This window comes from Sinocyclocheilus grahami, unplaced genomic scaffold (genome assembly GCF_001515645.1).
Source record: "Sinocyclocheilus grahami isolate Dianchi unplaced genomic scaffold, SAMN03320097.WGS_v1.1 scaffold60.1, whole genome shotgun sequence".
Lineage (NCBI taxonomy): Eukaryota > Metazoa > Chordata > Actinopteri > Cypriniformes > Cyprinidae > Sinocyclocheilus > Sinocyclocheilus grahami.
This window is the reverse complement of record NW_015505239.1, coordinates 560,299-571,345: the sequence shown is the minus strand read 5'-3', so window position 1 is coordinate 571,345 and position 11,047 is coordinate 560,299. Positions and strand designations below refer to the sequence as shown.

At 36.8% G+C, this 11,047-nt stretch overlaps 2 protein-coding genes across 3 annotated transcripts in view; both read right to left on the bottom strand.

Moving 5' to 3' along the window:
• Positions 1 to 412: 412 nt before the first annotated feature.
• On the bottom strand, positions 413 to 4,289 carry cplane2 (ciliogenesis and planar polarity effector 2). Of its 2 annotated transcripts, XM_016271074.1 has the most exons (6): positions 4,060 to 4,289; positions 3,747 to 3,899; positions 2,151 to 2,275; positions 1,587 to 1,723; positions 1,160 to 1,253; positions 413 to 1,054 (listed from the first exon to the last, which is right to left on the bottom strand). In XM_016271074.1, the coding sequence occupies exons 1-6, from the start codon at positions 4,163 to 4,165 to the stop codon at positions 1,016 to 1,018; spliced, it is 654 nt and encodes a 217-aa protein (XP_016126560.1). In that variant the 5' UTR covers positions 4,166 to 4,289; the 3' UTR covers positions 413 to 1,015. The 2 variants fall into 2 exon arrangements, with proteins under 2 accessions (XP_016126560.1, XP_016126559.1); XM_016271073.1 differs by having other exon boundaries at positions 413 to 1,253.
• Positions 4,290 to 4,387: 98 nt separating this feature from the next.
• Positions 4,388 to 11,047, bottom strand: part of LOC107584492 (calcium-dependent secretion activator 1-like) — a 90,208-nt gene continuing 83,548 nt past the window's right edge. The window contains exons 30-31 of the mRNA XM_016271124.1: positions 7,310 to 7,414; positions 4,388 to 5,755 (exon numbers count right to left, since the gene is read on the bottom strand). Of these exons, the coding sequence (XP_016126610.1) occupies positions 5,579 to 5,755; positions 7,310 to 7,414 (282 nt within the window). The 3' untranslated portion in view covers positions 4,388 to 5,578. The remainder of the gene's footprint in view (positions 5,756 to 7,309; positions 7,415 to 11,047) is intronic.

The window sequence follows — 11,047 nt, the reverse complement described above, 5'->3', positions numbered from 1 at the left end:
ACAATTACACTGAGAAAATGAGCATCAAATGCTCACCAATTACAAAATATTTTTCAGTGAATTAAAGAGCTGGATTAAAGTGCACTTATCTATGTTTCCTTTCCAACCATACAAATCATCAGTGGCAAGCATTGATTCAAAGGTGAGTTCTGTACTGTTGTAGACTTTTAATTTGTTCTAACACAATAAACATATGATTAATTTGAACTCAATAAGGAACTAACAATGAACATCTGTTTTTCAAAGAGGGAAATGTGGACTGTTGGAGATATGTATATATTCACAGTGAATGTAAGCGATTTTGCACCAGAAGAAGTTTTTGTAACCTCCACCAATAATTCAATACAAGTCTGTGCAGACAAAATGTGTTTCTTTCAAAACACATTTTCTTTTAAAAATTAAGAGCATGTAATATTAGATTTATTTATTTGTGTTTTTGCACAATATCTTGCTCGTTGTATTCTAATTTCCATTTTTCTTCACTGATGAATCAGTTGGCATCAGATGGCACAATCGTGGACGCTGTTCGTCAGAAGTGTCAGTTCCCAGCTGATGTGGATCCAATGTCAGTCACATCTTCTCTAGAGAAAGGTGGTTTGTTGAGCATCAAAGCCCAAAAGCATACAGCAAAATGCTTGCCAATCATGGATTAATTCAAAGAAGTGAAAATCTAATGCTTGGATGTATTTTTAAGCATTTCAGAAACTTTAATCTGTTTCCTTCTTTATTGTACTTAATCAATTTGGTCATTAAACAAAAACAAATGTTAACTTTTTTTTTTACTTCAATATATAATGAGGTTCATGAATATATGCACATAACAATGTTTTTTTTTTTTTTTTAACTACAAACAAACTAATTTCATGACATTTTAATATTTTTGTTCACCATTACTTGACTCACAGACATTTAGAAAGCAAAAAATAGTAAGTGGTATTTAGAGTGTTTCCATAGCAGCATATTCCATCCATGAATGACCAATCCTTGTGAGATTGAACCACAACACATGTACAAGTTATACAATGATCTCGGAGTCTGTTCCTCTGAGAGCAGCCTGTGTGGAGATGGACACAGATGAAGCAGCCATACAGTCTTGGTGCCACAGGTTTTCTGCAAGGGCATTTAGTAGGGGTGCTACTTCACCAAGCCCCGCACTTACATCACCTCCCACTCGGAAGACCGGAAGACCCCAAACCTCTTGAAAATGTGTTACGTTACTCTCTGTCACATCTGTGTGCATAAATAAGTCAAATCTGCACTGTTAAGGGCCATGACAATGTCACATCAGTGTTACATCAGTGTAATTTTAGTATAATATGTTGAATGTTTTTATTTATTTTATATTTTATTTATTATTTTTTCCATTTTTGTCAGTTTTATTATTTTTTGTTTTTAAATATAGGCCTATCTATATAGTTTTCATTCATTTGATTTCTGTTTTAGTTATTTTAGAACATCAAATTAATCTAAGTAAAATAAGTTTAAGATTTTGATATTTTATTTCAGTTCATATTTATTTTATTTCAAGTAACACATAATAACACATGCATTTGCACAAATAAGTGCTCTCAACTGGTAAAGGATACTTGGTGCCTACGACCAAATTAACCACTCGATCCGAAGGTTCTGTGATCCGTGATATTTGATTTGAAAGATCATCAAAGGAGCCACGATCAGTGAAGGAGAAAAGAAAAAGGATGGCATCCACCTGTTCCTTACAGGACTAAAGAGAGAAAAAGGACACCATTAAATATCATACTTTCAAATGATACAGTGAAACAGAATGTGGGTTAAAGGGACAGTTCACACAGAAATGAAAATTTACTCATCCTTAAGTTGTTCCAAACCTGTATGAGTTTCTTTATTCTGTGAAAGAAAAGAAATGACGAAAGAAGATATTTTAAAGAATGATGGTAACCAAAGTGCTGCTAGTCCCCATTGACTTCAATAGTATTTTTGTTCCATACTATGGAAGTCAATGGGGACCAGCAACTGTTTGGTTACCAACTTTCTTCAAAATATCTTGTTTTATGTTCCACAGAAGAAAGGAATTCATACAGGTTTGGAACAACATAATGAGTAAATTATGTTTTTTGGGGGTGAACTATCCCTGGGAATGTAAGTAACTGTAATATGATGGAAATGCTCACCGGTAACATGTGGTCAAATCTTCGTATTGCACTTTCCCCACAATCCCAAAGCTCAAAGCGGAAAAACAACACACGGCCACTCTCCTTTATTCTTACAGGCCAGAAGACCACTGTTGTCTCTATGCCTACAAGAATCACAGCTCTATGAAGCAATGACCACTGAAGTTTTTTTTTTTTATTACTGATTGTATTAAATTAATACAGTGACATATCGTGAATGACGCGGATACTGACACCTATCGGTGTGGATGTAATGAAGCAAACTTCAAAGCTGTTACTAATGCTATTGTACACATTCAAATAACGTATTAGTAAAATATTTGTCGTCATCCATTATTAATAACTATTATTCTACTAAACTAAATGTGTATTATAATAGTTTTATGTGGCTGGCCAAGTTATCTCAAGGCCGCCATGAGAGGGCGATCCGCCCCATGTTGAATAGAATCGCTTATTTTTATTGGGCACTGACATGACTGAAGTCTTAATCGCTCAAATGTTTTTCAAACGTATTCATTAAAGGGGTCATATGATGCTGCTAAAAAGAACATTATTTTGTGTATTTGGTGTAATGAAATGTTTATACGGTTTAAGGTTCAAAAAACACATTCTTTTCCACATACTGTACATTATTGTTTTTCCTCTATGCCCCGCCTTTCTGAAACGCATCGATTTTTACAAAGCTCATCGGTCTGAAAAAGCGAGGTGTGCTCTGATTGGCCAGCTATCCAGTGCGGTGTGATTGGCCGAATACCTCAAGCGTGTGACGGAAATGTTACGTCCCTTACCACATTGTGATGATGCCGTCAGGCCGGAGCGATGATTCAAAAACATTAAAACCCATTATAAACGAGGCATTCGTTGCATCCAGTGGGGACATAATTATGGATTATAATGACTTCACACACTGTGGCCTACAGTGAGCCGAGGACGGGGGATAAAGTGCACGGCCGGAGGGTTAGAGTGAGTAGAGGCGGGTTGGCTTGAGAACGGCGCGGCCAGTGATTTCGACGAAGGAGCGTCCGGAAGGACGTGACGACTCCGGGCTGGACTCCGCTTCGTCCACGGTGAAAGCCGATCCGGCGATCGACAGCGCAAAGTTGTAGTATTTCCTCAGCGACCAGCATGGATCAGCTCCAGGCATGACGAAGCGGATATCGTCCTCTTTTGGAAGGCCAAACAAAGTAGTTTCGCTTTTACAACGAAGCACACAGCGTCTTTACGACAGCGGAAACAACAAAACTACAGCGAGAATAAAAGTTGCGCCTTCTTTCTTTGCGTGAACATTTGGGCGGCGTTATGCAAATCTTCCCACATCGTGATGTAGACATGTGGGGGCGTGTTAGAACAAGCTGTTTTAGGTAGGTGTGGTTGACTCTTAACTTTTATAAAGAATATCTCTTTGGATTTGAGACTTTAGTCTTTGCAACTTTACAGACCTTCTTTATGCACCAAGAGCTTGTAACAGTCCAAAGAGAAAGGAAAAATTTAAATCGCATCATATGACCCCTTTAAAAGTACTATAAATGTGTTCAAGAGAAAATCTTTTTACAATAAAAATGTACTTAATTCATTTTAAATGTGTGATTTGTTTACCTGTGGTCTCGTAGTGCATTTTGGGGAGATCGAGGCCAGCGAGACGGGCAGCAAGAGCGCTTTTCCCGACTCCGGTTTTCCCAGAGAGGAAGACCTTGTAGCGAACGATGTCCACATTCATATGAGGAGGCATCATTGGCGCTTCCAAGAGCCCTTCACAGTAAGTTATATAAAAATTCACGTAGCATTTTATATGTTGGCTGTAACAAATACTTATTTGTGTTGTTCTTTTATTAAACAAAACAAGAAATACCTGACCAGTAAGATAAGAAACATGATGCCTAACTGCTGTATCCATGGTGATCATCCTTACCAAACTTTCGCCGTTTCTTCTTGTGCAGTATCCTGCTGAAAAACTCCCTGCTGTCTGGACAGCGATGCCAATCCGACACGATTATGGATCCAGGTGGGACAGGCATTTTAATTGAGCGAAATCAGATAAATTAAGAGTAAGAGACTATTGTGCTTTTTATTAACGTTACGTGATATGAAGTTACTTTATCTGCGCGAACGTGAAGCCAACTAGGTTAAACGTCATGGTGAAATACGTCAAAATAAAAGTCCATTACGAAAGGACTAAAGTTATGCAACTCCAACGAAACTAGTAAATTATAATTTCTTTTTTAATGATGGGGGTCACTGAATCCACATTCTGAATAAAGACAAAGAAACAAAATCTACAGGCAAGCCTATATTAGTACATCATGTTATCTTTATTGAGAGGCCACAGCTCTTGCATATTACAACTGTTGGCTTTGATAAGGCAAACGCAAGAATGAATCCACCAGCTAATTGACACAGAAAAACAACAACAACAAAAGCTTTTGGAGAAGGTGGATCCCACAGGCATGCAGCAATGGCTCAGAATGCAATGTACAGCATGATATATACAAAAACAAGTGAGACCCCAAAAATGGCACATAGCAGTTTCAACAGATCTTCTAACATAAAGAGAATGACTTTAATTGGACATACAAACTTAAAAAAGAGAGATAGAGATCCTCTGTAAAAGTGAAACTGAACCAAAAATATAGCAGTTTTTTGTTGTCATTTCTGACATCTAATTAAAAGACGTCTCCAATGAGATATCAAAATGGAGGTATGGCAATATTGCATTTCTAGAATACCAATTCATTTTCAGTTTAAGATGCCTGTGAGACAATGCCTAGTTGGATATTTGCGACATAGGGCCACAGAGCCACGACACAAATAAGGAAAAATGTACAATGGAAATGTGCAGACACAGAAGACATTTACAGTTAACAGTTTTGAACTTAAATACAGAGGTTCATTTTTAGTTTTGAAGCAGTTGGCATCCACTTTAAAAACAGACAAGACAAAGAAAAGGGTCCATACACTCATCTTCACAACAATGTACCATTAATGTATGTAAGAGTACGTCAAAGAAGCGCCATATATGTTATCGCATTGGACAGGGACACACCTAATAATCTCACTCGACATTATCAAACAAATGGTACTCCATATTGCTTAGGAACACATAGAAACAAATTCCTCAAATAAACGAGTTGAAAAATTGGTGCTAGTTTGTTGTTCTTTATTATGTTATGACACAGCTTAAATGGCCAATTATGGTCTTTGCAACGTTCTTTTTACTCTTTAGTACAATTCTTTGATTTTTATTGTTTTTTAGCTTTGTTTTTGTGGGGAATTCGAGCTGATGGGGGGAGATCCTAGAGTGGCTAACTGGGTAATCAGAGTTGATACATGCATCTTACGTTATCAGGCTAAGTTTAAAGTGTTGGGGTAGGGTAGGGTTGGATAGACGGGTTGGGTTCAGGGTGGTGGGTGGCACCGGATGGCTCGATGCTCTAATCGTCCTCCTCGTCTTCCTCATCGCTGTCCTTCATCGAGATGCCCTGCATGCCCCCCTCTCTGACAGAGGCAGTGGCTTCCTCCAGGGTCAGCCGGTTCCGTACCGTATCGTATGCCTTGCTGTTCAGTGTAGAGTCAAGAACGCCTTGCAGCCTAAAATCTCTGTATTTCTTCTACAAGAATGGGAGATATCAGCAGACATTATACACACTATCAGACTTCTTTGCCCCTGAATGTTAAAGCTAAATACCTGTATGTCAAACAAGGCCAGAAAGAATAGCAAGACTATGGATGCAAGCTATTACAATTCTGGACAGTATACTGATAAATAGCTGATATACTATTTTGTCCCAATTAATTACAGTGGCAGCCAAAAGTTTGGAATAATTAAGATTTTTAATGTCTCTTATGCTCACCAAGGCTGCATTTATTTGATTATGTAAAAACAGTAATATTGTGAAATTTCAAATAAATGTATTCTATTTGAATAGATTTTAAAATGTAATTCTTGACATTATAAATGTCATTATAAATGTCTTTCTTTTCTTAACATTATTAATTTTTTTTCTTTCTTTTTTTTTAAACAATACATAAACCAAACTTTTAAATGTTAGCATAACACAGTTTCCATAAAAATATTAAGCAGCAAACCTTTTTTCAACATTGATAAAAATAAGAAATGTTTCTTGAGCACCAAATCAGCATATTATTGGCTGCTTTGCTATCACTAGAATAAATTTCATTTCAAAATATGTTTAAATAGAAAACAGTTATTTTAAAGGGGTCATATGATGCGATTTCAATTTTGCCTTTCTCTTTGAAGTGTTACAAGCTCTTGGTGCATAAAGAAGATCTGTAAAGTTGTAAAGACTAAAGTCTCAAATCCAAAGAGATATTCTTTATAAAAGTTAAGAGTCAACCACGCTCTCGTCGCTCCGGTCAGACAGGGCATCACAGTATGGTAAGGGGCATACTTCCGTCATACGTTTGAGGTATTCGGCCAACCACAATGCACTGGATAGCTGGCCAATCAGAGCACACCTTGCTTTTCAGATCGATGAGCTTTGTAAAAATCGACGTTTCAGAAAGGCGGGGCATAGAGGAGAAACAATAATGTACAGTATGTGGAAAATAATGTGTTTTTTGAACCTTAAACCACATAAACACATTTCATTACACCAAATACACAAAATAATGTTCTTTTTAGCAACATCATATGACCCCTTTAAATTTTACTGTATGCTGTAATGCAGCATAAGAGACGTCTTTCAAAAACATAAAAACTTAATTATTCTAAACTTTTGGCAACCAGTGTAATTTAATTTTAAATATTGCAAGTGAATTTAGTAAGCACAACATTATAATGTACAGTATGAATGTATAAATGTATTTTCATGTTGAGATTTGCAGTGTTATTAAATTATTACAAACTTAAAGCGAGTGTTAGATGACAAATATAAATGAAATATATTCTACATGTTAGAATAAGGGAAATGAGCATGCATAATTTAATATCTAATATATATATATATATATATATATATAAAACAGCAAATACCCAACAGACCAATACTGATAAATTAAAGAAACTCATTTTGTGCATCCCTAAGCAAAGTCAAAATCATAGACTGGAATCTAGAACAAAACAGTGTGGTTTTACCTAGACTACAATCATACCACTACAGCTTCAGAGCATAAGCACTTCCATGTATGTTAGAAAGAAATACCTTTACAATCCTGATGAGGATTTTGAGTTGATAGACATGAAGCTGTTGGTCCATGCGTTCAGTCAGCCAGGTCGCCAGCAGATTCATAGTGGCTGTATACCATTGCTGCAAAGCACAAAAACACAGCATTCTCCAGCAAAACACAGACAGACAAACAAACGCATGCAAGAGACCAGCATGTGTAGACAATACAGTAACAGCCATACGCAAGTAAACCCACAACACACATATTCATACACACAAACACACAACTGATATCAACACTTATACAATCACACCCTCACTTAAAACCAAGGTTAGTCAGACAAAAATTAATTCAAGAGCCAGAAGTATGACCATCTGAAAAAAACAAATCATGCATTAGGAAATTGCATAATTAATAAAACAAACACTTAATATGCCCTACAGTTTCAGCTTAGCCTGTAACGACTTAATACAAATCTGGTTACCTGAAATAAGCTTGAACAAAGCCCTATTCTAATCAAGTCTTCAGCTTTTGAAAAACGGAACAGATTAAATTCAGTGCTTCCCCCCACCCCTTCACCATTAATCATGCTGAATGTTATAAAACAGCACTTGTGCATGAATGACTGTGAACTTGAAGGTTTAAAAAGCACCACTGAACCCAAAAGCATACTCTAAAGAACCCAAGATGCAAACAAAATTAGTGCAGTCACAATCAGAATTCTCAGAAACAAACTCATAAAAAGAATAAGGCAGGCAAAGGAGTGTTGTACTGTTATCTTAAACCATATCTACATTATGAAAAGCTCATATTCATGCATATTCAGAATCACCTAAATGCTTGTAGTTCAAAGAGAACAGCACATGTGTGGTTCAATGAATGATGTAAACTATCATCTAGAAGAGGAAGTGCTGTATCCTATGTGCACAAATCAATCTGAAGAGTTTTGAAGTAGGCTATTATCAGTTCCCAAGAGGTACAAATAGCCGTTACGATTTAGCCAATCCTTTTATATGTATATATAATTATATTACACATATGATTTCTTATTACTTGATATGTGATTATGTGAATTGAATCAGATTTCTTGCTGTATTAGGGTCATCTGATGGTTCGATCGGCGATTTCTCTTTACATCTGTCCACTTCAAAGTGGTGGCCGGTCGGAGTGTGCAGTGCATGCAGAGAGTGCAGGTGAGTGTACAGGGCAGAGAGCTGTGTGTGTGTGCATGAGGTGAGATTTTTAGGAGGTGGGTCATGCTAGAAGATGTACACAGGAAGATTATTTGATTAGGACTCATGCCACTCGACAGAATGTGATCAAACAGCAGGACATTTAGAGATAAGTTCCACTTTGTCCTAGTAGGAATGCAGAATGAGTCGGGATGCTGTCTCTGGGTTAGGATAACGTGAGTACAAAGTGTTTAAAGAGGGAGAATGTAATGAAAATGACATAACAGACGTACAGAAATGTAGTCGCATGCAACCAAAATCTGTAACACAAGTTGCATAATACAACAAAATCACCACGATTCCCCGTTCAGACAGTACATGATGCTGGAAGAGAGATATTCAGCTTGGAAAATGGAGAGCTTCAGATCCCATTAATGTTCTGGTCACGATATAGGGGATTTTTTTGTGCCTATTTTATGCATTTAGAAAAGTAATAACTTTCCTCCACAAGATGCAATACTTTCGGTTTGTGCAGGAGTGTCCAAACTCGGTCCTGGAGGGCCGGTGTCCTGAAAAGTTTAGCTCCAACCCCAATTAAACACACCTGAACCAGCTAATCAAGCTTTTACTAGGCATACTAGAAACTTAAAGGCAGGTGTGTTGAGGCAAGGTGGAGCTAAACTCTGCAGGACACCGGCCCTCCAGGACAGAGTTTGGGCACTCCTGGGTTAGATGTTTGTTCAAATGTCTAATCTTGAATGTAACTTTAATAGTTGAATTAGCAAGTAAAAGTGACTAATCAATCCTGTTAATTGTTTTTGACATACAGCCCTCAGCTGAATATGCCTTTTGACACCTGACCTCATAAGACCACACTGAACCTTACAAATTTCCACAATTTCAGTCTGTTTGACGAAACTGTCCAAGCAAAAATTCAGTTAAAACAAACAGAAACATGCATGTCTCTAGCTGCTATTCAATAATTTGCCAATCAACAGTTGTTATATGGCAGCTGCCACCCTAAATTTTACAATTTTAATCATTGCTTTTGATTTCATGCCTCTGAGCCTTTCACTGATGGTGATTATGTTGGACAGAATTCTTGAGAAGACATTTTAATACGGACAGACTGAAACTATAGAGCAAAAACAGGAGGAATCATGCCAGATTCACTGTGGGTCTTTGAGGTTGGACGTTAAATGCATTATTACAAACTTAGTGTGGAGAAAAAACAATGCACATAACAACCACTGAATTTTAAATAAAATAAAATAATAAAGGCAGATCCATGCATAAGATGTGTGTGTCACAAATGCTCCAAACACAAGCAAGTAAAGCTGCAAAAAAGTTATGGAATAGACTTCTCAACAGTCAAACAGACACACACACACACACACACACACACATACACATTTTTTTTCATAATATTCTGATACATACAACTCATTAAAGTATGGTATGACACACAACTAAATATTCACACACACACTCATTTATACAGGAAACAAAATACAGAAAATTAAATAATAATAAAAACGCTGACAAACCCTCATGCACACACACACTGAACTAAGCTGGATGTTGACATCACTGAATTCAATGATGAACTGTCTTTAACTGAAAAATGAGTGTTTACTATTGTCATTTTGCATTATTGACACTATTTTCCTAATTAATGCTGTTCAGTTGCTTTGTCACAATCTGTATTGTTAAAAGCGCTATATAAATAAAGGTGACTTGACTTGACTTGACACACACACACACACACACACACACTTGTATCCGAGACAACCACTGGTCCACACATCTGTTACATTTCTTATTAAAATATATAAACACACATGTATGCCATTGTGTAACAAAGACACGTTCACACAATCACAAAGGATTATTTTTCTAAATCGAACAGTGCTCTCTTATACCCTATGTCAGTTGGTATTTAAAAATTAGGGCTTTCAATCTCTTACAAATTTTAATCAAATTACATGCATATCAATATTAATATTATATCAATATACAAAGTGAAATAAAGTGTAATTTTATGAAAAGTGATGAGGTATAGATTTTGCAAAATATATAAAACTTATACTTTAAGCTTAAATTGCTTTGATGGTTTGAAAATTTTCAATTTTTATAATGTATTTAGTAAAATCGGTCCTCTTATTTCTCTGTGCTGATTTGGTGTCAGGGATTTGGTAGTATTTAAAATAAATTGTGTTACGTCAATTTTCAGGTCAAAATAAAATCGACTCTTTTGAGAGCACTGTCTTATAAATAATCCACTTGGTGACACTTTGCCTCTTAAACAAGAAACCGCTGTGAGCATAAAGTCCAACGCACGTTAGCTAACACAACACCAGAGCACAAAGGTCCAATGCATCGTGGCTAATGAAACACCAGAGCACAGAGAGCTGGAACAGGAAGTCACAGCAATGAGACATTAGGGAGCTGACTGAAAGCTTCAGGTCATGATTGGCCTTGTCTGGATGTAAGGTTTCCAGGTTCGGCACTCAAAATGTGACTTATCCCTCGTATGCCCCATTGTTTTGCCACATTTTGGATGGGCCCTCCTTTGTTAGGCACGGAGGTTACAGCATCTTA